Source organism: Branchiostoma lanceolatum, chromosome 1, assembly GCF_035083965.1.
Source record: "Branchiostoma lanceolatum isolate klBraLanc5 chromosome 1, klBraLanc5.hap2, whole genome shotgun sequence".
NCBI lineage: Eukaryota > Metazoa > Chordata > Leptocardii > Amphioxiformes > Branchiostomatidae > Branchiostoma > Branchiostoma lanceolatum.
The window spans coordinates 39,273,885-39,300,537 of record NC_089722.1 but is presented as its reverse complement, the minus strand read 5'-3'; the positions used below and the strand labels follow the sequence as shown (position 1 = coordinate 39,300,537).

Sequence of the window (26,653 nt, the reverse complement as noted above, 5' to 3'; positions counted from 1 at the left end):
AATTGAAAGTCACAGGACACATGAGCTAAACAATGTCTTTATTTTACATCTATCTCCTAGTATAGAAATTGAAAGTACATGTACAAGCTTTACATGTATACAAGCAAGGGAAAACTTTGATCCTGTACTCCAGGATGGTTTCATAGATTTACAATCTTTCCCCAGACTTAATTCACTTAGAGCAATTTTGTTATACTTAAGCAGCGTTGTTATTCATATCATACACAGCTATGATCTTACACTACCAGAAAATATACCTTTGTCCAGACGAAAGTTGTTTTTCGTTCGACCCAGCAAGAGCGAACAGAATGCGTTCTTAAACAACACATGTAGAGTAATTGTCGATTTATAATGAAAACTCAGTCTTGTTTTTCATTCAACATTTCTGAAAACATAAAGGCTTGGGAAAGCTTTTCGCTTGTACTGAGGCAAGCATTCATGAACAGGCACAGAGCAAAGACATTGGAGCAACTTTTTTGTGTGTGTCTTTGATCATTGACTGTACTGAACTGTTGTGTCTGTATGGCAACTTTCTTCTGCTAGTTTTTACCCCATCCTTCTGCTTGGGCCTGGAGGGGGTGTCACAGGCTCTGCTAGTTCATAAATAAATTATTGCAAATTCCATGTGATGCAACAAAATATGACAGGAAAATACTGTTTCATTGATTATTTACCCCCTTCACAAGAGCTGCCAAACTGAAATGGTGCAGAGTTCAGTTTATCAGGTCTGCAGCAGTGGCAGAGCAAAATGGAGACATGCCATGACACACCCAAACCTGTGCACAAAATGTATGACACGTGCCAAATCTGTGTACACTGTGACATCACACACCTGAACTCAGAACTGATGACACAACCAAATCTGTGCACAAAATTGATGACATGTGCCAAATCTCTGTACACTGTGACATCACACACCTGAACACAGTACTGATGACACGCAAATCTGTGCACAAAATTGATGACATGTGCCGAATCTGTGTACACTGTGACATCACACATCTGTACACAGAATTGATGACACAACCAATTCTGTGCACTGTGACATGTGCCTAGTTGAGAGCACAGAAAAGATCATGGAACAAAAATTTGTACTTCCAAATCTCTGCACCAAACCAGTTTGAAACAAGAACCTGACCCACACCCAAAGCTGAGCAGAACTTTTTGTAGAGTTGGCTTGAGAAAGTGGATAACTTTCTTCAAATCAATATTAAAAAATCCATGTGAAATTACCAAACGATGTAGATACTACATTTGTTAATGGGTCTCCCACAGTAGACATATTGATTATACCATACTTGGTATAAAACCATTGGCTTTCAATTTGATAAACTTTAGAAGTTTAACAACAAATTTCTTAACCATCTCAATGTCAAGGCCAACTAGAACTAGGCTTTGTAATTAGCGTTATGAAGGTTAACCCATCGGGGATAGATCTGTATTGTTTTGGTTTGGGCAACACAGAAACCAGTATAAGGTCATTGTGGCTAAAATTTCTTTTAAAAACCAGGTTGTGTTGGAGTTCAGCTTTGCGATCGCGTCACGTCAATATGCTGTATAAAAACTCTTTTGCGTCCCCTCTGAATCATGAAGCTGATAATACAGTCTGTGTTTAAATAAATCCTTTCCCGTCTAGAGTGTGAAGAAATCCACACATTTCTCTGTGACAAGACGTTGTTGTTCCAATCTGTGCACAACACATACACTGTACAGACCACCAAGTCTTTTTCCTTTAGCACAAGTCACAGTCTGGCCTTCCTACAGTTGTGATGTATTTCCAATTCCAGCCTTCTTGGCTTTCTGTAGCATCCCAGTCTTGTTTTACATTCAGTTTTGTCTTCTTCGTCTTTCCTAGAGCAGCATTTCCGTCATTGCAGCCTCTCTTGTAGAAGACAGTTGAGTAAGAATGTGTGCTCTGTAGTGTGTTTACCATGTTCTCAGCTTTCAGTGGTGTTTTACAGTCTGCCGCCATGGGAGCTTCGTTTTCATTGCTTTTCCGAGAGCAGCCTTTTCCCGCCTGTCTTCGTAGCCTCTCGTGCATCAGTCTCCTTAGGATGATGTCTTCCGAAGCTGGGACAGTTCCGTTTCTTCAGTGCAGCTTGCTGGGTCTCAGAGCAGATGTAGACAGAGACGTACATAATAAATGTTATTACATTTCTTCTTAAAAGCCGCGGGAAGATTTTCCTTCCCCAGTTGCACACAAGTTTGTGGAGTCTGTAAGGGTTTTTCTTAGCTACAGCGCGTGTCTTCATATAACTCTGGGCATCTCGCAGATTTCACATTTGTCTAGTTGGGGGTGGTTGAGGAAGGTGCAGGCTCGACAGTTCCACTGCGGACCCTCGGCTTCCTCGGGAGCTGCGCTGGGGTTGGGTGCTTCTGCGGAGAGAAGGGAAGCAGTCAGCTGTATGCAGAAAATAACAACTCTACTCTCAAGACAAAGGTTTCTATAAGATGGCCAAAACAATCCAGTAAGTTGTTTCTTGGATTGGACATGCTCACATTCAAGCACAAAAAGGTCTCCTTATTAATTCTTATGATTCATTTTTACACGTATATAATCATATCTCTAGTGAGAGAAAATGATTTAAGATGAATGTTGAAATTTGCCAGAGAGTTGTGTAATTCTTTTCTATATGAAGTTCAATTTCGAAAACCACATATCTTTACCTGACTTGTATACATTATTTTGCTTTACCAGTCCAGCCAGTTGAAAAACTTCCAAACTGACCAAATTGGTTTGGCCAACATAAGCAATAAGTGTGGCAGTTAGTTCCTTTGACCTTCTCCCTGCTGAAGTAGCCTTTCGGCACCAAATTTGTGTCGGTGATAGGGTTAAGCAGCAGGCAGAAGGTTAAAGAATATGGCATGTTATGATCAAATTCAAGAAGCCACAAGCATAAAAAAGTGAGAAAAAAAGCTGCAGAAGCACTCCACATTGCACAGGGAAGCTGGCCCTGCGGAAAAAGGAAAGGCTGCGGAGAGAAAAACTTTGCAGCTACCTTGGGATGAGTGAGTGAGTGTGGGAAGTCCTGGGGGCCTTATAATTACAGTTACATGCAAAAAAAACAATCTTTCACAAATACGACAATTTGAGACAACCTGTTTTTTGTACAAGGCTACTTGTTGAATTTGTTGTATGTACTTAAGCCTGTTACATTTGTAGTATGATAGACATGTTTATGACAACAAATATGACAGTGTCGTACAAAATGTGTGACAGAAAAAGTTGTTGTAAATTGTTGCTGACAGTCAGTTCTGTTATATACTTGCTGAATATCACACTGCAAAATTGTGCAGCGTTTGTGACATCGCCTTAAGCAGTTGCCAAAAAAAAAACACTGGTTGCCCCAGGAGTCAAACTGAGGCTACTCTGAGCACTGCCGTAGTACCTGCTGTATAGTTCACCATCTGCCACCCCCCCTCCCCCTCCCTTTCTGTAACACCACCTTCAGGTGCGGAGGAGGTCGGTAGAGTCCCTAAAGAAGAACAGGAAGATCACTTGAGTCATAAGGAGTCTGTTAATGAGAACTCCACTCACTACCACATCTTTATACCTATGGCCAGCTGCAGGTGGACTAATTTGGTCAGCCAATGAGTGCCTTTCATAACAAGCACGGATTTATCAAACTCAAGGTGATTGGCTGAAATAGTCAATTCAATTAGGAGCACTAATCTGCCAGGTGCAGACAGGCACAACTTCACTATAAATGACCATCAGAAACACATCACTCATTCTTTGCTCTGTCTATGTCTTTTGAAGCAAAGAGGAACTGTAACTTAGAACACTACGAAATTGGCAAGGTCAAAACATCAAAGGTTACTGCAAGGAGACATACAATGGAGAGACTGAAAGATTACATCACAGTCACATGACTGAGGACAACCTATCAGAACATAGCCTGGAATCACTCCTATTCTAACTCTTGTTTGTTCCTCTGATCGCTTTGCTGCAGAAGAATCTGGCCCCCATCCTTATTGAAAAATTTCATGCTTATGTTCTGCATTTTTCGGGAATGAAATATTTCTCAGAACCAGTGTAACGTTGGTCAAACTTTCAAATGCCTGTTTTAACCAAGTTATAATTCCAATACAAGAGCTGTGTGCCCCTGAGCCAATCAGAACTCTTGCCTATATTTTAGGTGAAAATTTGAATGCCAATCGTTTTCCTCTTAACAAATGCATGACAAGGGATGTTCCAGTAGCTCAACTGGTATCACAGTTGAGCTCTTGGTTCTAATTAGTTGCTAATTGGGAGATCCCAGTTCAATCCTGGGACAGGACCTCTCAGTTGGGGCTGCACCAATCTTTCGAAGGGGACGTAAAATAGGGGCCCATTGTTCGTGGTGGTGCATGTTAAAGCAGAAGAGCTAGCTACCCCTCCCTGTAAAAATATACCCTGCTACAGGAACAGCAAGGAAACTTGCTACCCTGTGTGCCACTAGGCACTACAAGGGTCTGAATGACAAGGGAAGGAGTTGGAGGAGGCAACGGAACCTAGAATAGGGTGGACACCAGGCTATGGAGACACTTAATAAGATCACATCTGTTCTGGTACTCACGTCTATGTTGCGACGCGGCGCTCGGCGGGGGAACGGGGCCCGGCTGTCCCGTGGCACCAAAGTTAGCGTAAAAGTTCGGCACGTCTACTGGGTCCGATACTGAAATAAATAACATGACAATCAACAATGTTGTTTGCTTGTCAACAGACAAACACAGACATGCCCCTTGGGGAGAATTAAAATCCATTACTCAAAACTCACATCATGTATTCAAAATATGATGTTGAAAATGCCAGTATCATAATGCATCTCAGCTTTACATTGTTGCAGAGTACACAGTTAAATTGCTAAACAGTTGGATCACTTAAGGCTAAGAAAGACAAAAAACCCTAATTCTTTCTTGACCGTAATCGTAAACATTAATTGTCCTAGGCCTTACAACTTTATTTGTTTTGGGAAAAGTAGTGAGCAACCTCAAGCCAACCATACACACTCACGCCGTATCTTCAGAAAAGACGCTGTAGCCGCATTCAAGCCCACATCCAGACTAGTCTCGCCTTGTGTGTGGCTTCCTCGATCTCGTTTAGCACTTTATTCAAGCCCACATCCAGACTAGTTTCGCCTTGTGTGTGGCTTCCTCCATGGTCAAAGGCTCGAATAAGCAAGTACAATGTGTCCTGTCTTATATATACATGTAGACTAGGTGCAAAGTGCCCTAAGGCCACACCAATTCAATTTCTTGGTTAACAGATTTTTTTTAAATTTTAGCACGAAAAAAATCATGAAAACAGAAGGCTGGGGTGAAAGCTTGCACCTGACCCTGTTCACTTGCTGAAACTGTGTGCACCAAAGTACAAACTTTCCTCTGAGATTCTGTTTTCCTGTGGATTTTCCAATCTAGCATTTTTTTTTTAATTCTGTTAACCAAGAAATTAAAAAGGTGTGGCCTAAGCAGAAAAACAATCAATTTTTTTTGTTTTGCTTAGGCACTACACAACTGGTTATGGGATACAAACCAGCAAATAACAAGGATGTTACCTACCGTAGTATCTACTCTGTTGTAGCAGGTCAGTCTCCTTTGTCATACAGTCTATCTCTATCTGCAGCTGCCTGTTGTGCTCCCGCTTACGCACTATCTCTTCTACCTGCACGGGGGGAAACATCAAACAATGAAGGGCAATAGTGGTGGCAAAAATTCTATACAGTATACAACATATCAAAGCAGAACATCATCATCATCTTGTCGTGAGTGTCACGGATGAAAGAACAAGAGAACAAAAAGTCTGTTTACATTCATTTAGACTTGTTGTAGCGCCTAGTGGCACACAGGTCAGCAAGTTTCCTTGCTGTTTCAGTAGCAGGGTGTATTTTTACAGGGAAGGGTAGCTAGCTCTTCCCCTTGAATGTGCTCAAGGCACCTTTTTGAACAACCCGGCCCAATTTTACGTCCTTCTGAAAGAAGGTGAAGACCCAACCGAGATGTCCTGACCCCGGATTTGAACTGGGGTCTCCCATTTGGAGCTAACGTTGCTTACCGTGGGACATTTGGAGGTTGCATTGCTTGCCGTGGGACATTTGGAGGTTGCGTTGCTTACCGTGGGACATTTGGAGGTTGTGTTGCTTACCGTGGGATATTTGGAGGTTGTGTTACTTACCGTGGGACATTTGGAGGTTGCATTGCGTACCATGGGACATTTGGATATCACTGTGGGACATTTGGAGGTTGCATTGCTTACCGTGGGACATTAGGAGGTTGTGTTGCTTACCGTGAGACATTTGGAGGTTGTGTTGCTTACTGTGGGACATTTGGAGGTTGCGTTACTTACCGTGGGACATTTGGAGGTTGCATGGCTTACCGTGGGACATTTGGAGGTTGCGTTGCTTACCGTGGGACATTTTGAGGTTGCATTGCTTACCGTGGGACATTTTGAGGTTGCGTTGCTTGCCGTGGGACATTTAGAGGTTGCATTGCTTACCGTGGGACATTTTGAGGTTGCGTTGCTTACCGTGGGACATTTTGAGGTTGCATTGCTTACCGTGGGACATTTGGAGGTTGCGTTGCTTACCGTGGGGCATTTGGAGGTTGCGTTGCGTTTTCTGCGGTCCTGCAGGTCCCGCTCCATCTCGTCCACCTCGCTGCGGACCTGCGCCAGTCTCTGCTTCTCGCCGTTCCAGTCCTTCTGCAACTTCTCCATCCTAGCGCGCTGGTGAAGCAGCAATGCTGGGAATAAACAAATTCAGTTTAATAGCCTCAAAAAATTCAGTTTAGTTTAGGTAGCAAGGTGGTATTGTGGTTCTTCTTCTTTTCTTTTCTTCTTTCATTTTGAGGCTACCAACTTCAACTTGCAAAAGATTTTGTAGCCTGTATACCGACTGTAAGGTTTGGACCATCACACACAGGGGCATGCCCCTACTCTTTTTCGAAAGGTGTGGTGGGTTCTTTTACAAACACGGGACCTCCATTTGACGTCCTATCCGAGGGACGTCCCTAACCGAAGCTAGGTACTAATTTACACCTTTGACGTCCCTAACCGAAGCTAGGTACTAATTTACACCTGTGAAGTGAGGAAATTTGTGTAAAGTGCCTTTCCCAAGGGCACAATGTCGGGGCGCATGTCCAGACATGTCTGGGGGCAACCCAGGATTGACCTCGGGTCCCCTTGTTTGACAGTCGGATGATCTAACCATTACGCCACACGACGCCACGTTGGATAGGGTTGTTCACTCAGAATCTAAAGGTTCTGGGTTCCAATGCCCAGCAGTAGCAGGCCCCAATGTTGTGCCCTTGGAAAAGGCACTTTACACCAATTTCCTCACTCAACAAAATACCAGCAAACAAATTCAGCTTAGTTCAATTCTATAAGCCAGTTGAAGGTTTAAATTACGCATGCAATGTGAAATATATTGTGGGTAGTATGTGAAAGGTGTTTAATGGCCCGAGACATAGGTTCCTGTTCGGAGTTCAATGTCACAGGACGGCAAAAGAATCTGTGAAAATAAGACGCACATCATAGGTGTTCTTGTTACTTTGGGCTCTTTCGGTTATCGCTACATTCATAAATAGCTATATGTTATGTATTTCCTAAAAAGCCTGTTCTTTGCACGACTCGCAGCTTTTTTCGGTGGCGCAGTTTGTGCCTGGTGAATGCTTCCTGGTATTACTATCAGTGCGCTGAAAAATGAAATGAACAAATCCTCTTCTTACCTTGCTCATATGCATAGTTGTCATTACTAGTGCTGGGCCTCTGTCCCCTGTCTCTACTCTCTGCCGATGACAGGCTACTGTGGCTGGACGCGGGGGAGACCACTGGCAGGATGGGGGGCGGGGGCGTCCCCGTTTCCGATCGCAGCTCCTCCGGGTGCTCCGGCGTTAACAGGTTGGGTTGACTGGGGGTTTTCGTCGGCGTTGGTGTGGAGTTGTTGGACGTCGGTGTTGTTATTGACATGGCTGGTCGCCCGGGCGACGAGTACGTTGACTGCGTGGGGACGTGTAGAGGTTGGGTGAAGACGAGGGAGCTACGCGGGGACTGTGTTTTGGAGGGCTGCTGAGACGGGTGGTAACCGTGCTGGAGACTGGAATACTGGTTCTGGGAGGTGGGCGATCCCCGGTAGTGGCCGTGGTGGCGGGGTTGCCCGGCCTGCCCGGGAGGGGTGTACTGGTGCGGTTGCGTCGCGTATTGTCCCGTCCACCCACCTCTTCCCGGGCTCGGACTTTGGCTCCTCGGCGAATGTTTAGGCGACCAGTGAGCATCTAGATGCCCGCTGCGCGGGGAGTCCGTTCTATGGTACGGGCTGTGCGCCCTTGGAAACATTTGACCTTGACCTCCGTGCCACGGCTGCTGTTGTTGCTGCTGCTGCTGCTGCTGGGGGAAGTTCCACGGCGGGAGCTGGGGGACGTGGGAAGGTGACCCCTGACCTGAACTTTCGCTCCCTCCAGACATCCTCCTGTCGTACATGGGGCTGTACGCGGGCGGGACCTGGCTCCACTGCCCTGATACGAACTGTCCCTGCTGCCCCGGAGGGCCTTGTGCATACGGCTGGTAAAACCCGGGCACAACCGGATGTGGGGGAAGCTGCCCCTGTGGGGAGGTGAAGACCCCTCCATACTGCCCCTGTGGGGAGGGGAAGGACCCCTGGGGAGGGTACCCCTGGGGTGGGGACATCATCTGGTAGGGAAGCTGTTGGAAGTACATGGGGATTTGTTGTTGAGGGGAGGTGAGCTGCTGATACATCACAGGGGGGAAGGGGGAGTTTGTTTGACTACGCGAGGGTCTTGATTCCTGGGGGGAGGGGGTGTGCATCTGTGTGGGGGGTGGGGAGTGGACCTGGGGTGGGGTCTGTGGGGTTTGTGGGGAGATCTGTTGTTGGTTGCCCGGTGGGGGGGTGGGGGCTGGGCTGGGAGTACTTCTGCCCGACGACTGCCCGTATCCCGGCGGCATCGTCCCTACGTAGTGGTTCCCTCCCTGAGGAAACTGCGCCGCGTACATCTGCACCGTCGGACCATATCTCGGCACGTGCTGTGGCGATCTCATGGACCCTAGAAACGGATTTTGTCCCACCGGTAAGACGGGCGCCGTGTGTACATCCTCGTGATAAGTCCCATGTTGGTTACCGGTGGGCATAAACGCAGGCGTACTTGCACAGTGGTGCAGAGTGTGTCTCTGGCTATGGTCGTCAGGTTTTCCTATATTCAACTGCTTCATGTGGTTACCAATCATGTCGTTGTCCCCCGCCGTCTGGAAGTCCCCGTAAAGGTACTTCCCGCTTTCGTGCTGAAGCTCCTGGCAACAGAGGTCGAAGTTGCTCCCGTTCTGAAAAGTACAAACAGAGCTTTCAGTTTCAGTTGGGAATCTGTGACAGAAATCAGTCCAATCGTTTGTTCAGACCCAAGTTGTTGTGTCTAGTGGCACACAGGGCAGCAAGTTTTGTTGTTTCAGTAGAAGACAATAGTACATGTATGTCCATGTCAAAAGATACAAAAAAACAGAACTTCTGCTGCAGTACCAAAGTCACATACCAGGGGGCCAAAAATCGACCTCGACTTTCGTTTCCCAACGCCTACCTAGAAACCAAATATCAGAATAATCCATCCAGAGGTTCTTGAGTTATGCTGGGTAGAATAGTCCGGAAACACAAACACACAAACACACACACACACACACACACACAAAACTATATCTCCATTTTTCATGGAGATAAAAACAAAAGACAGTCGTCCCTACCTTTCTCATGACCTCCACGACCACAGGCTGCGGCACTTCCTGGAACCGCCGACACAGCTCCTCGAACAAGCGCAGGTCGTTATGGTTACCAGCCACGCCCTGCGCCATGGCGACCGCTGCTGGTAGTTACCACCGGTGTTGTGTTCTGGGGTCGTTCACCTCACCGGAAACTGTCTCATCACAACTGGCTTGGGTATAGACTCTAACTAGTCTTAGGTGCAACTGGGGAAACGAAAAAAAGGCAAAACTATATATATGTTAAGGAAAGAGAAAGGTAGTTCCATGATTCAGCTGTGGCTCGTATGAAGCTACTTGCTAAAGTTGCTTACTACCGGTATCGGGACCGCCCGAAGTTCCAGCGCCACTGAGTTTCAACACCCCTAAGTTTCGATGCCCCTATGTTCCGATATCCCTATGTTCATACACCTCTTTGTTACTTAGGGTTAGGGTTAGGGGGTGTAAGAACATGCAGGTATTGAAAAATCTCAGTATCGACAGACAGACAGACAGACAGACAGACAGATAGACAGACGGACAGAACATTTGAATCTTGACTGCTGGTATTTGTAACAAATTAGAAATAACTTTGCTATAGTACAGACACTTGGGTAAAACTAGGAAAGTAAAGACAGAAACATAAAACAACACACCTAAACGAACATAGTAGGCATCCCTCCATTGGTCATCTACATGTACACGTGCAACATTAGTATGTAGAAAAAAGGACAAGCTATCTTGTGTCATCACAAAGTCTTGAACCGCACAGCTCAAGCAGGGGTGAGTAGTTGTACTAAAACAGTGACTGTAAGTTCATGTATTCCTGATGTTTCAGGAAGTGATGTGTAACCTTGCATGGGTCGCCTGTGTCACAGATAAGCGTGAGATTTTTTTCCTGTCACGTCCTGGACACAGAAAATACAAACATAAACAGAACTAGCGTACTCTCTGACTCAGAGCTCATTCACCATCCCACTTACTAACAGGCAGGGTGCGAAATACTTTTTTGAGCCAGGTTGCCCATGTTGCTACCAAGGGCAAATGCTAGGTTGCACATCCAAATTTCAGGTTGCTCCAGCAACATTCACCGATTTCTTCAAATCAAGCTCGTATGTAGCGTATAATACTACTAACATTTCAAAATATATATTAGATAGTATTGTGTTCCCATTGACCTAACAACATCTTGTTTAGCTGAGGGCAGTGTGTTTTCGTCTTTTTCAGCTCAAATTCCACGATCTATGAAGGGTTTTGGATGGTTTAAATCGAAAAAGTGTTGATTTCTTTATTTCAATTGAAGATTTACCGAATTTTATGAGAGTGACACTGTGTTTTTGTGAGCTTCCAGGGCTCCGATTGAAATCTTTGGCTCAAAATATAAGGTTGCACACTGCGCTACCTGGGTTCGGAATTAACTTGCACCAACCGAAATCTTGTTGCACTGTGCAACGTGCAACCAGGTATTTCGCACCCTGACAGGTAAGGCCACACCATTTTAATTTCTTGGTTAACGGAATCTAAAAAAAACGCTACTTGCTAGATTGGAAAATGAACAGGAAAACAGAATCTCAGAGGAAAGTTTGTACTTTGGTGCACACAATTTTAGGTCTCCTACTTATTTTTTTAAAGTGAGTTGGGTTCTTGAACATGGTCAAAGTGTGGCTCTCCTTAAACACGGGGCGTCCGACTTTACGTCCTACCTGAGAGGACATCCCTAACCGAAGCTAGGTACTCATTTTCACCTTAATCAAGAGAGGGAATATGGGTAAGGTTCCTTTCCCATGGCACAACATTGGGGCCTGCTACTAGTAGGGATTTTGTGTGGGAGTAGTTAGGGAGTTAGTTAAGGATAAACAACAGTTGCTGGTGACCATCGGGTGTTTACAATGCACCAATCAGCAGGTAAAGGTAGAACTGCTCCATGCCCAAACAAGGAAGTACATTGTACCTGCCTCACGACATTACTTCCTGCCACGCCCACATATACAAGTGTACACACCTTCCAACAGAAAGCCATATATGGAAATTATATCTGAATGACCATAGGGCTCACCTGAGGGCGAATACTTTTAACATGTAGATCTACTTTCAAACAAATATGGGAAAACTGTAAGTCGCTGTACTTATGTCAATAATGATTTGATCTATAATACAAGAAACTCTATACAAATTAAAGGGGCTTTATGTACATGTAACAGATCTATATGACCAACAATAATTTGAGCCTTTGTTTGACACAAGCATAGTCTTTTTATTTTACTTTTTTAGTGAAAACCAATATGTAGACAGCGGCCGTCATTCCCAAACAAAGAAAACTTAAAATTTGAATGTTGGCCACCTGTAAAGCTGAGTGAATACACAAAAGTATACCTGCCTTTCGACTGGATACTGTAAATGCAGAAATGTTCGCGGTGGTTTTATGTTCGCGCTTTTCGCCGTGAGCTTTCAGCGCGAACTTACAAACACCGCAAAACTAATTGCCCAACTATGACTGTAGCGCTACTATCATTTCAAACGCGAACTTAAAACCACCGCGAACACACCATGTTCTCCCTACCGCAAAATAAAAACCATGCGAACTTAAATGCATTTACGGTATACTCAGCAGTTATACAGGTGTGACGGGGAAGTTGATGGCTAATAAAGTTAAGAGTACTTAAGACTTATAAGTTATGGGTTAAGGCTTTGGACTTTTCAGTACCAAACAACTACACTTTGATAATTTCAAACATATATTATAAGACAAGAGCAAAATTCCTACATCTCAATTCAAAGTGTGACCAATCATCAAAAACTGCCAGCTCTGGCGCTTGGCGCAGGAACGACAGCGGCCATATTGAAACTAGCCGTCACATGTTTTTGTGACCCTGGAACCTTTCACCTTTGACATGATGACATGCCAGGGAGAGGTGAATTCCCTTGTTGCGAGCTTGGATGGTTGCATTACAATTTACAAACAAATTCCTATCTCGATCTATAATCTATATGATCATTCAATAGCTGCAACATCCCAATCAGCCACAAGCCCACAAGGAATATTGCATGCACCATGGAGGTCGCCATGGCGGATCGCCCCAATCGTCTACTCAACGCAACATACAAGCCCTATGTACAGCACTACCAGCCACGCAACACTTAACCATGTACTAGTAACTGCCGTTTTGTCGTGATTTCTTGTCATTGCTTATAGTACATTTTGTACAACTTCATATCTTCAGATTCTGTTCAATCCAAGAAAGGAATAGCTGCTGTATAAAGGTAATTAGCAGCTGGCAAGACCCTGAATAAACGTTACCCCACCTTCCAAGAAGCGGGGGTTTCAAATTGCAACATTTTTGTATCAACAGGACTTAAGAGAAAACGTAACATATATAGCATAAGTGATAAAAGTAATCTATAATATCAGCATGTAACAGAAAGAAATGATCGTTACATCTTTTGCCAGATTGGTGTCATTCTCTCTTTAACGAAAAGTGCCGTGGATTTAGGTGAACTAGCGTTAGCATGACTGCCTTTGATTTTAGAACAGGAATGATAAAAATGTATATGAGAAACTCAATCTGTGCTAAAACATCTAACGTTATAGATTCAGACTTGTATCAACAGAACGAGGCAAAGTTGTGTAACTTAACCCTCATCTTTGATCTTCAATCATTTCTTCATGTGTCTTAACCTTCTCTCCACTAAAGTACAGTCTTTTGGCACTAGATCTGTATCGGTTACAAGGTTCAGCAGCAGGGAGAAGGTTAAATAAGCTTAGCGAAATGAATTTTAATTATTTATGACTGATATACCAAAATAGACTAACGTTTTGGACAGAAACCAAGAAAACAAATCATCACATTGAAACTGTATATATGATCAGTAATCCATCTAGTGCAAGTAGTGGCAAAATAACAACAACAGACCCTACCTAAATGTGTAGCTGTCATTCCTGAGAATATGATCTTAAGGTACGCCTGTATGACGTACGTAGAACACACCTGAGGTAACGTCCGACAGGTGTAAAATAAGGGATGACTCACACCTTCCCTGTGTGTGTAAATAATAACACACCCGGACACACGTGCTTGAGGGTAGTGACTCAAGATCCCGGGAACACCTTAGTACGTACACACAGACACACAAACAGATACGTTGGAGTCGGAGAAAGGGGAGAGAAGGAAGGAGGAACTATTGACTGTTAGGCGGGGGAGGTGATCACGAGACCACCAGACCGCAAAATATGTAAACCCGCTTCGCCTGCACATAAACCAAGGGAGTTCCCCAAACAAGCACAACTCACGACTGGATATTTCAGATTACGTCTTTGTAAATATGATAGGAAAGTTCAGTTCTTTGTAATAGGAAACCCAACTATGATGATATATTGTGTGAAGTTTTAGGTGTAACGTGCAATATTTTGTGATACATTTTCAATCTAGTTTAGCCAAGTCATGCATTATAGAAAATCGAGAAACATAACGTTATAATATCTATCTAAATAGTGATCTTATATTTTTTTGGATCAACTTCACTTCATCGGGTGTTAGTTTGTTTACTTGAAATGGAAAGTTGGTCCCATCGGCGACGTAAACGAAGTGAAAGTTGAGACATACGAGAAGAAAAACGTTGCGAAACTTGATTGGTTTGTGCAACATGCAGAAGTGGTGGGGCAATCTGAAGCAGGTACCTCCCCCAAATTCACACCGATTTGCAACGAATTCGTGGAAATCACACACTCAGAAAGAATCGCAACTTGAGTATAAATACCTGATCTTCCGGTTTAGTCATATGTGGACGCTCTGAAGCTCCTCAATTCATCGCAACGGGCAATAAATCGACGAGAAGTTGCAAATTTGGAAAAACAAAAATTACATTCAAAATGGCGCCCAAACCTCGCGGCACGTGACCATTTGAAGCGAGAGCGGACGAGTTTTCTCACTGCGCATGTCACGTAAGAAAGTCACACCATTTTTTGGCACCACCACAGAAACGATGCCGTTGAAACAACTCGGGCAATAATTCTGTACGGTTATTCTGCACCTCCTTGCCAGGTCGTAGCAAAGTCGTTTCTCAAAGTGCCATGCTGTTGGCACTACATTGCAATGTGTTGTGCTTGCTGTACAGTCAAGTTTTTAAAATTTTGATAAAGAGCATTTTTGTTAAGTTCGAAACCTATTGTTTTATACTAGTAGCTGCCCAGTTTTTTTCTCCTCTCTATTCACGGAAACATGTGTATACAGACTATAACAGGTTTGGATGTAAGGCAATAGATTTTCTTTCATATGTCGTTTTATAAAATACCATACCTTTATTTTTGTGCAAAGGTATATTAGGCTAGCCTTCCCTAAAAGTGTGTGCATTTGTTTGGATAGTCTCGTCTTCATCTACAATGCCTAGCAGTTAATAATTCACCTTGTGTCGATCCTATGAAAAATGGAGACGTTGTAACATGTTTATTCATCAACTTAAAAAAACTCATAATACAGTATATTCCCAACCTTTGGAAGAAAACCAGAGTATAAACTTTGCAATAAAGGAAAGAATGTCACTCTTGTAAGGTAAGATTGTACAGGTTAATGTTTATGTTGAGAAGGAACCTGTTCAAACTATCACAAAACCAAGGCCTCAGCTTTGAACTATTTTGAACTGCTAGTTTTCAATTCTGGTGGTAACAGAAATATGCCAACATTTACCTACATTAAAATGTATAAAATTGAATAGGCAACTCGAACTGTTAAAAACATGATTTGAAAAAACGGCTCAAATGACCACAAACAGAGTCTTGTATGGCTTATAAGAACACAGATAGCAGCAGTGGTGACATTATTAATTCATTAATGTCTCCTTTTAATGCTTAGCTTTACCTTGTGGAATAAACTACAATAACTCTTTCCCTAAAATCTTAACACAAAACTTTCTTACACAAGTTAGGGTACAAGAACCGTCAGAATAACTTAAAGCTATAGAGGCACTGGCCAAAGGATGCCCACACATGCAAAGATTGAGCAAAATTTGACAGGAGGTCAAAACTATCACTGATATTACCTCCAGAACTAATGATACAGACATACATCTTGAACCCTTCTCTTCATATTTACCTGTACTACTGTAGTCTTGATCTACTTACATAGGTAACTTGTTGTATCTTACAATAACTACCAGGATATCGATGACCTATGACTAGAATCTAATTCTAAGGAAGATGAAGTTTGAAAGTTTCATGTTATACAAGAATGTTAATCTTCCTAGCCATAGACTGTAGACACCTACTAGTACTATATTACATGGGCTACACATAGATCATGACAAAGTTTGCTAGGATAACATCATAACACACATATGTCCTATTTCTCATTGAAAGCATTATAACACGTTACAGACAATCCTACAAAAGTTGTCAGTAGCTCTATCACTTGAGCATGTTTCTCATCTCCTTGTTTGTACCGTGAATTCGAAACTCCGACTTGTCTGTCTTGTCGCCTAATCTGTCCAGCATTGCGTTTTGCTCTGAAATCTCATCATTCAGGCCAAGGGCGAGCGACTTGAGAGTCCCCAGACCGGTCGACATGTCGTCCAGGTTGTCCTCGTATTCCGCATTCCATTTCTGAAAGCTCTGCGAGGTTCCTTGTGCGTAGCGACTCTCGTCTCGTAGCTGCAGTGCGGGGTGTTCTCCAGCTGGCCTGGGTTGGTTCTGGGATGCCTCCATTGCTTGTCTGAGCTTAGGGGCAGCCTGGACTGTTGGGACAAAGTGTATCTGTATTAAAGCATGGGTCAGAGTACTTCTTAGGCTATAGGGCTGAGTATGGAACATCCAAATGAAACATGCTACACAAGGACGCTGTACCAATTTTGAGGACACTGACATGTGGTCATCAACCCTTGGAATTTGATCAATTGCAAATTTGCTCTAGCCAGGAGTCCAGCCTTATTTAAATTATTAGCTTTCCGTTCCCTACCCAAGCTCCGCTCCTCGCCATTGGCTGGTGAGGAGCGGAGCTTGGGTAGCGAAGGGAAAGCTAATAAGGCTGGACTCCAGGCTAAATTTGCTCTGCATCTCTTTGTCAAGTAATATACAGTACTAGTGTTCACTAGACACGAAGATTGGGCTATATATATGAATAAAGTTATGCCTGTATCAAATCAGTATAAAAGCTATGGTTTAAGGGCATTTGTGCTTTTTTTCTCCTGTTAATCTTTGCCTTTTGTATCTGAGATGGAGAAGTCTAACAAACCATGACATTTCAAAACCTTCAGTTTGACTTTCTGTTGTTTTGGCACTTGCATAGTTTTCGGCATGTAGTTCTTCAATTTCATATTAAAAACGTTTTAGAAAACAAGACCACAGCATGTCCAGGACCAAAGATACAAAAACCTGCTGCAGTACTAAGGTCTGCCATTAGGCGGACCAAAATTGACCTTGACCGTCAGGTTCACATCAGGTATCCACAGACCAAATATCATTGCAACCCATCAGGAGGTCAAAGTAATTAAGATATTTGATTAAGATATTCCGATGGACACTCTCTCACTCACACACACACACACACACACACACACAGACAGACACACACACACAAACAGTAAAAGCTATACCTGCATTTTTCATGGAGGTAACAAGACATTTTCTTGCGTTGTCTCACCTATTGTCTCCTCTTCCGCTGCCACTGGCGGAGGCTCCTGAGGTTTTTTCTTGAAGAAGTTGATGACCCCGCCCCACATGGACTTGATGGACGTGATGTGTCTCTGAGAGACGTCCAAGTCTTTGTTTATCTTGTCCAGATTCTTCTCTGTCCTCTCCAGCTGCTCACGCTGGTGAAGAAGCTCCTCTGCTGTGGCCACGCCCACTCTGGGAAAATGATAAATGTAACGTTATGTATTATTTATGTATGTGAATAGTTTGGCACAGTGTCTATCAACTAGGATATCAAATTACACTTCAGCATCAGGTTCACAAGTATGTGGCAGCAGTTGATTATGATGCCAAATTGGCATCATGAAATATAACGTGATCACGGTTTATCATCCAATTTACCATTGGCATTGCCAATGGTAAATTGGATGATAAACCGTGATTGAAATTTGAATGATTGATTGATTTATGTATCTTTAGGGTGGTCCAGATCCCTTCAGATACTAGTTACTAAGTACATGAACATGTACTAGTAATTGATTTCCAAAGGGGTTATAGGGGGAAGGTTCTGTTATGCTGAAGGCCAGATATACAAATTACAAGTTACCCAAAAATTAGAACGCTAAGTTCCTCACTAACCGCGGGGATTTCTGGTAATAAGCTAGTTCGGAGTTGTTACTACGCATGTGCAGTGTCAAAGGTGAAGGCCCCCCGAGACGTGAACAAAGCCAGTCGGGACGTTGTTATGCAAATTTAGACAGTTGTTATGCAAATCTAGACAATGTCCAGGCGAGCACTGTATACGAGCCGGGGGCCTTCACCTTTGACACTGCACATGCGTAGTAACAACTCCGAACTAGCTTATAGTCAATTGATACCAATCTGGCAAAACAATAAACCATGATTTCTTTCTGTTACATGCCAAAAATTATATATGCCCGGATATATGTTACCCTGCGGATTTAGGTGAAGATCTAATTTGAAGATGAACATATAGTTTTGGCAACCTCCTTGGTTTTGGACATATCGCTTTGGCACAGATCCCTTATCCGTAACGTACTCTCAAATCAAATACGGGACCAAATACGTACACCCTCATCCAGAAACGTCCATACATAATTTAGCGGTGAAGCTAAACCGTTACCGGAAGTACAGGAACTCGAACATACGCCACAAAGAGCGGAACTCACCTTTCCGACTCGGCGATGGCGCCCAAACAGCGCTGTGTGCTCCGAGAAATGTTACCCTGGCGGGTGGCTAACTCGTCCCGCATCAAGTCCCACCCTCCATCGTCCCCATCCTCGCCGTTTAGGTCGTCCTCTTCGTCCGCAAATGGGTTGGTTTTGTCGAACGTTCCCCGTCCGTACGCCATCTTCTCAACTGGGAAGTGACGTAATCTGGAAATATGGGGTCAACGAACGGAAGAAACCACTCTGGAAAGAGGTGGAACCATATTTCTGAGAAGGGCAATTCTTAGATTAAATTGCGTAATACCTACCATCTTGAACCAAACAGATAATCTGTAGATAATCAGAAAATATTCATTATTGAGTAGCAAGTGACATTGGGTAGTTTGAATCTGTTATTAGATTTTAAAAATTCGTCTGTAATAATAAGTGGACTATTCCAACAAAGCACGAGGGGCACTTGTTAGCACCACGTGACGTGGGTGTGATTGTGCATAACAAACTGAGCTTCTACGGGCGCAGTCTGCACGCAAAAATGGGTCCCTACGTCTTTTTTCTCGTCGTCTTTCTTGCAACATGTCCTGTGTATTCTCTCTCCCGCCCAGAGACGGATTCTGACAAAATCGAGTCGCTGCCGGGGCTGAACGCGACTCTCCCGTTCTCCCAGTATGCCGGTTACCTCACGGTGAACGAGTCGCACGGACGGAGGCTGTTCTACTGGTTCGTGGAGTCCCAAAGCGATCCGGAAAGAGACCCACTGGTAAGAGACTGGCCTTGTACATCAAGTGTGGAAGATGACATTACGTTCTCAGTGAGAACGTAATGTCATAACTTCTCAGTGTAACTGTGCTTCACTTGTTTGCTAAATCCGGTTCGCTTGATTGACTGGTGTCTGCAGTTAGGTAAAGAATTGATAGGTGGCCTCATTGCACAACAGGTGTTCTAATGACAATATATTGAACGAGTCATTTATACAACGAGGTGAGAGCTGCGCTTTATAAACTTATTCAATATAGGTTTCCCCATTTTATACATCTTTGCAAAGCGGAACAATTCATATTTCTAATGGCTTTAGATAAACCCTCTATTATAAAACACACCTGTACGTATATCTACAATATATTAATACCAAGAAGCGAGAAGAGGCCAAATTAACGTAATCATTAGATTAGTGCTAGCTTATCATTGTAATGTATATACATATATGTACTTGCAAACTGTTATGTTTTCTGTTGTGACCTGTACTGAACCCAGTGGGTATGTGTGTACAATAAAGGTCTTCATTCATTCATTGACCATTATTACGCACCTTCTCAGGCTTACGTAAACAGGATAAGTAAGAAAAATATTTGTTGATTTCATGGCTATACGTAATACGTATTGTATTCCCCGACGGAAATACGGACATCATTTTAGACCTTATATTACAGTTTACAAGAAAGACGTTTTGGCCTCACATTTCAGCTTTCTTTAAAACTGTAGATCCTTCAGCGGTGCAAGCAAACGCTTCCGTTGATGGAACTCAACTTCAGGCGTGCATTGGCGAAATGCTTGCACTCAGTGCTGCCCAGGTCAGTGTTCTTAATCTTAATTAAAGCAATAAAACACCATCTACCAACGTTATTAAAATCTTCCGTTCCAGGTTCTTTGGCTCAACGGAGGACCAGGCTGCTCTTCCTTCAACGGTTTGTTTGAGGAGAACGGGCCGTTTTCCCCCAACAAGGACGGTAAAACGCTGGACCTGAACCCTTATTCCTGGAACAGGAATGCCAGCGTTATTTTCCTGGAGTCTCCGAGCGGGGTGGGGTTCTCCTACTCGGACACGACCGCAGATTACACCACAGGCGATCGGCAGACTGCTCAAGACAGTCTCAACTTCATGCTCAAGTTCTTGGAGAAATATCCGCAGTTCAAGAAGAACAAGTTTTGGATCACGGGAGAGTCGTACGCCGGGCATTACGTCCCAAACCTCGCCAGTCACATCGTGGATTACAACACCGTGAAACCAGGCAGTATCAACTTGGCAGGTTGTTATTATTATTTTTTCCTGGAATACAACACGTAATAGAAGTGATGCTTCTTATTTTTGACAGCACTACTATAGCAGAACGAACAGAAAATGAAAAAAAAACTCGTACATGTACGTACACAGTAAAGCACACAATACTACATATACGTAGCGGTGTTGATAATTCCTCATTTCTAACTGAAATTCCTGTGGACACATTCCTGTACAATTCCTAGAATTCTTGCTGACTACACAATCAGCAATACTACATACAATACTATACCATTAGGCTCGCTCCTGAGGCGTCCCCAAAAACACAGAATAAGACGCAAACTAGATATGAAAATTCTTAGGAACGCCCATGAAGCAAGGTAGCTGGAGGTAAATGTACAGATGTGTATTTAAGTTCAAGGCGATGATTAAGTCAAGGGTACCGTAACAGATGACATCTAATAACCTCAGATGAAAATCCCCAGGGTTCATGGTGGGTAACGCGTGGACGGATCCTGCCCTGGATAACCCCGGCGCCACGTTCTTCTGGTGGAGCCACGCCCTCATCTCGGACAGGACGTACACCGGCATCAACAAGGCCTGTAACTATAGCAACATCGGACCGCTCCTGACCAATGGGAAACAGGCGTTGCTATCCTCATCACCTGGTCGTCTGAAGGATGAGTGTGAGCTGTTACTGGCAGAAGGTAAGACTCGATGATATAAGATAGTTTGCGTAAACTTGGTTGAGACCATTTTTGGTTGAGACAAGGAATCGAAGGATCGTGGTTTAGATAGGACCTCCTTGGATGAGACAATGGTATCAGGTCTCAGGTTTCAACAGCAGTTTCGAACGGTTTTCATATCACTCTTTTCTGATTGCCTCTTGTTTTTTGTTTGCTGTCTTTTTTCTGCGGCGTTTGGGCATCAAATGACCGGAATACAGCTGCAAACAACAATAGACAATGTCACTCAGGAAACTGCTCACAAGCAGTAAATGACGACAATATAGACACGCCGACCTGAGGCCTGTATGGGGGGTACGAAAACTCTACAACTTGAATAGGTTGATTAAATTAAATCAAGTTCTACACCCGTCCAGCAGAATGCAATTGTCCTGTTGCCAATTACGGTGGCCACTTTGAATTTCCCATGACTGTACGCTAAAACGAGGCTGCAGTTGATGCTCCCTTTACTGTAATACGCTTATACGTGGGAGCACCAACTGCAGCCTCGTTTTGGTGCACAGTCCCGTGAAATCCCAAATGGCCGCTGTAATTGGTAAAAGGTCTATTGCATACCAACGAGGAGCATTTTTTTTTCTACTGCTAACGTCCGCCTTAATTCGTCCAGCCCACACCGAGATGGGAAACATCAACATCTATAACATCTACGTGGACGTGTGCTTGCGACACCGGGACGGACAACAGCTCCTGGGCCAGCTGGCCCGCTCGGACTCCGTCCTGAGGAAGTTCGCACAGCGCCGGCTGGAGGCGGAGGTGGGGAAGATGTACCCGTGTGAGGACAACTACATGGAGAAGTACCTCAACAGGCCTGACGTCATCGCTACCATCCATGCTGCCACGCTGCCCTACAAGTAATGATATCTCACCCTCGTAAACCAGGACCGCCTATCGCTCGACGTTACATCGCGAGCGTAAGCGGCCCTGGTAAACAGACCACCCTGCCATGGTTATTGCAGGTCGAGAAGACTTGCTCATGAATATTTAATGACATGACCTTATTTGGCACAAACGCCAGTTGTAGCTCATGAATGATTAATGAGCTAGCCGTAACACGTAACCTGATTGGTTGATAGCTTCCCAGCGTTCTTTGCGCGCTGGCTTCCGATGAGAGGAAGCAAACCCTCGGATTGGCTGAAGCTGTTTTGGTGGCGACGTCACCATAACCATATGTGACTGGTCTGTTTACCAGGGCCGCTTACGCTCGCGATGTAACGTCGAGCGATAGGCGGTCCTGGTTTACGAGGGTGTGATATCTATGTTGTATTGAGTTGATTGTCGTATTTAGTTGTATAAGCCATTTCGTAGATTCAAGTACACATGTGCAGTGTCAAAGGTGAAGGCCCCTGAGACGTCAACAAAACCCGTCTGAGCATTGTATGCTAATCGAGACAATGGTGAGACGAGAACTCTTTACAAGCTAGGGGCCTTCATCTTTGACACAGCACGTGCGTACTCGAATCTACGAAATGGCTTATTTAACACTCGTTCTCATTTGAATGTACACATTTTGTAATTTCCGTTACCGTTAGAAGTAAGACGTTCCTGACATTATGATATGCCACATATAAGGTGCCAAATTGCTGTTTTTAAAAGCTAGATCTAGAAAAGTTTTAAGTCGTTATAAAAACGGTAGTTTGGCACCTTATATGTGGCATATCCTATTGTCAGGAACGTCTTACTTCTAACGGTAACGGAATTTACAAGATGTGTACATTTGAATTAGAACGAGCGTTAAGTGACTCTTTTTCGTACGTATTTGTTTGTCTACCTGGGCAAATACGTTCATGTATTTATAAGTGGTGCTGTAATATGAGTCGTGTTACTTTCAGTTCAATGCAACTTTGTCTTTGTTATCTTGCTGAAAAAAAGTAATTTTAGTGACTAAGCCAAAAATAATTACTCAAGCAACTGGATAAAATTTTGAAACTTAACAATTGCAGTGACTAACTCTGTCACTATATCGAAGTAGCAATTATAGTTATTTTATAGCAAGGAGGTTATACGTACGAGGGAATGTAGGGGAGTAGCTAAGGGATGGATACCCCTATACTACACCCTCCCGAGCAGGACGCTGGGAAGCTATCAACCAATCAGTTTACGTCTTACATCGTTACTTTGAGTTCAGGACAAAATAACGGATGTTTGTGCCAAATAAGGGCAGCTCATCAATTATTAATTAGCGAGTGTCGGTGACGTCACCAGAAGCGATTTTTTTGCTCGGGAGGGTGCCATACTACTGCGCTCCATCATTGCTGGTGCGCTTTTCTCTAATCTATTGCTCAATACTAATATCCATACAGATGGACGTCCTGCTCGACCATCGTGAACTACTCCCGTACGGACCTGCTCAGCTCCATGCTCCCCGTGTATGAGAAGCTGTTCTCCGCCGATCTGCGCATCCTGGTGTACAGCGGGGACGTGGACGCCATCGTGCCAGTCACGGGGACCCGGGCCTGGCTCAACAAGCTGCCGCTTACTGAGGTGGAGGGCTGGCACGCCTGGCTCGCGTCCGACCACCAGGTCTGTAGACGTGTCTAAACCTTTGTTGGATCCGTTGGCATGTGTGGTGGCCGCCATCTTGAATTGTGACGTCACATGGTCGCCATACCATTTTATATAGGGAGGGGTGTTTTTTGGGGTCGCTAGCGTTCTCTCTATTTTTTTAGCAAATAGGCACACAACTATCACACATTCAACTCAAATAAAAATTCAATACCAATTCATATTCATAAAAAGAGCTCATAATCGCTAAACTAACATAGCAAACCTGACGTGTATGTAGCACAAATACTTAACTCGTGTGTTCATTGTTGTCAACCCTAGGACACACAAGTGTAAGGTGCCAGTAGGACAAATGAGTGCAATAGATCTCAAAAAAGACAAATTCTTAACCATCTCGATTCTATGTTGATGATCGTGTAGTTGTGGTAATTTCTTGTTCTTTCTTTGGAAGGAATTAATTCACTGCGTAGTTTTTTCAAGTTGCTTGAAACTTTAATGATGATGATGATACATGTACTACATGGCTGATTGGAAAGTCAGAATCGGGTATGTATTTACATGTCAGCCAACACCAATAACATTATATACATCATTTAGGGTATATTAATTGTACGATTTAAAAACTCTAGTACATCTTGAAAATACAATACAGAAATCGGTATTGTATTGTATTATATTGAATTGTATTGTGTAATGTTTGTATTGGGTATCTCATTACCTGAATGTTTAACCTTCTTTGACGTTTTTTTCTATCCTGTACATCACACAGGTTGGAGGTTACAGCGTCATGTACGACAAGCTGACCTTCGCCACAGTTCGGAACGCCGGCCATGAAGTGCCTGGTTATCAGCCGCTCCGGGCGCTGGACATGTTCAACAGATTCCTGAAGAATCAACGCTTGTGATGGAAAGAAAAGCAAAATAAACGCAACGTAATACAATGCTAAACTTTCTTCCAACACGAAGGTATTCACGGATCGAATTTTCGACGACCACTGTCGCCTTCTTCAGGATCAATAATGACCAATCACTGCCGAACGTAAACTCGCGAGAGTTACAAACACGTGACTTTATTGACACGTGTCATTGCGGATACGTGGCATCAGTAATTGGTCAAACGTGCCAGGAAGTTTATAACGCCCACTGTCTCTGGCAGTGATTGGTCATTGTTGATCCTGAAGAAGGCGACAGTGGTCGTCGAAAATTCGATCCGTGAATACCTTAGTGTTGGAAGAGATTTTAGCATTGTATTATGATTACTACCAACACAGATTAGTTTTCATTATAAGATAAACACGTGTGCTGCTGTAGTCTAAAGAGCTGAGTAAAAACGAACATTGTGAAAAAAGTTTTGATTTGATCATATATTTAGTTTTCTGGCTATTTACTTATATACACTTTTTGTGCACACAAAGTATGCATGGATCAAACAACTTAATTTTGAACGAGAATTTTTGTATTTCCAGTATGTAATAGTTAGAGATACTCAGTTCAGTACCAAGGAGAGGTCCTCTCAGTGTGCATGGATCAAACTACTTAATTTTAAAGGAGAATTTTTGCATTTCCAGTATGTAATAGTTAGAGATACTCAGGAGAGGTCCTCTGACAGGCTATGGGACTACCTTAGACTATCTTTCTAAGATTATCTTGCAACCAGCTGACACTGACCATACTTCGCTCCTCCGATCGCTTCAATACGGTCCTGAAAAAATAGGGTCGGTGGGTTGGGATTCTATTTTTTTATTTTTCAAAGATATCGTCCGAAGTGATGTAGCATATGCACTTTAACAAGTCACTTTAACAAACTGAAATGCATAACTATAAGGGTACTAGTACTTTCAACACCATGTATATTGTAATTATACAAATATACATTGTACACAAACATAAGTATATCAATGAACTGTGCAAATGTTTTGAACACATCTTTAAATCAACTGTTCAAAGCCTTAATCTGTTACGTATACAGAAAAAAGAATACAAGAATTCTGTTTTTAATTTCAGCACTAAGATGCCAGGATTGAAAAGTTATATTCCCCGGCAACGGTCGACCCCACAAATGCTAGGGTCGTCAATTTTTATTTGCTAGGGTTGGTCGTGTTACCGGAAACACAACATTTTTTCCTAGGCCCGGGGCTAGAATAGGATGGATACACACACACACACACACACACACACACACACACACACACACACACACACACACACACAGATATATATATATATATATAATTTATGATTATATGAAGAAATGCTGCAATGTGCAGAAGTGAGGAAACAATTACTCATGAAGAAACATGCATATCAGCTGCAAGTACTTTGTTTTTGCATGCAATATTTGGTGATTGTACGAGATTTTGATAATGCTATACAGTACTACATGTACTACAGTGAGAGTATGGACAGGAAGAAAGAAAGCAAACAGCCTCTTGAGTCTTGTAGACTAACATGACTTTCATGTATGTTGTTATCACGTGCAAGATTTGGTGACTTAAAGAAATATTAGAGAATGGGGCGGAAGAATAAAATTAATCATCAACGACTGAAATAAAATAAGAATTATCTTGAGTCTGAGGTTTTTATTTTGTCTCTACCGCGCACCGCCTCCCGTATATGTAGTATCTGAACCAGCTCGATTGCAAAGACAATCGCTTAGCTTTCTTTCTCAGTTGTTGACCAGTGCTCAACTGTTGGGTCTCATTGTGTTCAGTGGACCAGATTTTGGACCGATTAGAAAATTCCAAGTACCAGGCTACCAGTGAGACAAAGTGCGAACCTAAAAAAAAATATATCGATCGTTCCAGACTTGACGTTAGTGATCCAACACATGCATACACTAAAAAATACACTCACGTGATTTCGTAAATCTACACCTGAAGTAAAAAAT

The 26,653-nt window shown here is 43.3% G+C and overlaps 3 protein-coding genes across 5 annotated transcripts; 1 reads left to right on the top strand and 2 right to left on the bottom strand.

Annotated features, from left to right (window-relative positions):
* Positions 1–21: 21 nt before the first annotated feature.
* On the bottom strand, positions 22–14,815 carry LOC136422561 (TGF-beta-activated kinase 1 and MAP3K7-binding protein 3-like). 3 transcript variants are annotated; one of them, XM_066410357.1, is made up of 9 exons: positions 14,471–14,815; positions 13,632–13,820; positions 9,722–9,943; positions 7,705–9,310; positions 6,566–6,720; positions 5,542–5,644; positions 4,560–4,658; positions 3,390–3,476; positions 22–2,376 (listed from the first exon to the last, which is right to left on the bottom strand). In XM_066410357.1, exons 3-9 carry the CDS (start codon positions 9,827–9,829, stop codon positions 2,249–2,251), a joined length of 2,286 nt encoding a protein of 761 aa, XP_066266454.1. In that variant the 5' UTR covers positions 9,830–9,943; positions 13,632–13,820; positions 14,471–14,815; the 3' UTR covers positions 22–2,248. The 3 variants fall into 3 exon arrangements, with proteins under 3 accessions (XP_066266454.1, XP_066266446.1, XP_066266464.1); XM_066410349.1 differs by lacking the exon at positions 13,632–13,820; XM_066410367.1 differs by lacking the exons at positions 3,390–3,476; positions 13,632–13,820 and having other exon boundaries at positions 14,471–14,805.
* A 326-nt stretch (positions 14,816–15,141) lies between these two features.
* LOC136422587 (synaptosomal-associated protein 29-like) lies at positions 15,142–18,744 on the bottom strand. Its single transcript, XM_066410390.1, has 3 exons — positions 18,524–18,744; positions 17,344–17,549; positions 15,142–16,438 (listed from the first exon to the last, which is right to left on the bottom strand). The coding sequence occupies exons 1-3, from the start codon at positions 18,703–18,705 to the stop codon at positions 16,113–16,115; spliced, it is 714 nt and encodes a 237-aa protein (XP_066266487.1). The 5' UTR covers positions 18,706–18,744; the 3' UTR covers positions 15,142–16,112.
* Positions 18,745–18,979: 235 nt separating this feature from the next.
* On the top strand, positions 18,980–26,334 carry LOC136422579 (uncharacterized). Its single transcript, XM_066410379.1, has 6 exons — positions 18,980–19,280; positions 20,163–20,547; positions 21,005–21,226; positions 21,873–22,116; positions 23,566–23,785; positions 24,537–26,334. The coding sequence occupies exons 1-6, from the start codon at positions 19,056–19,058 to the stop codon at positions 24,669–24,671; spliced, it is 1,431 nt and encodes a 476-aa protein (XP_066266476.1). The 5' UTR covers positions 18,980–19,055; the 3' UTR covers positions 24,672–26,334.
* The last annotated feature ends 319 nt before the right edge of the window (positions 26,335–26,653 follow it).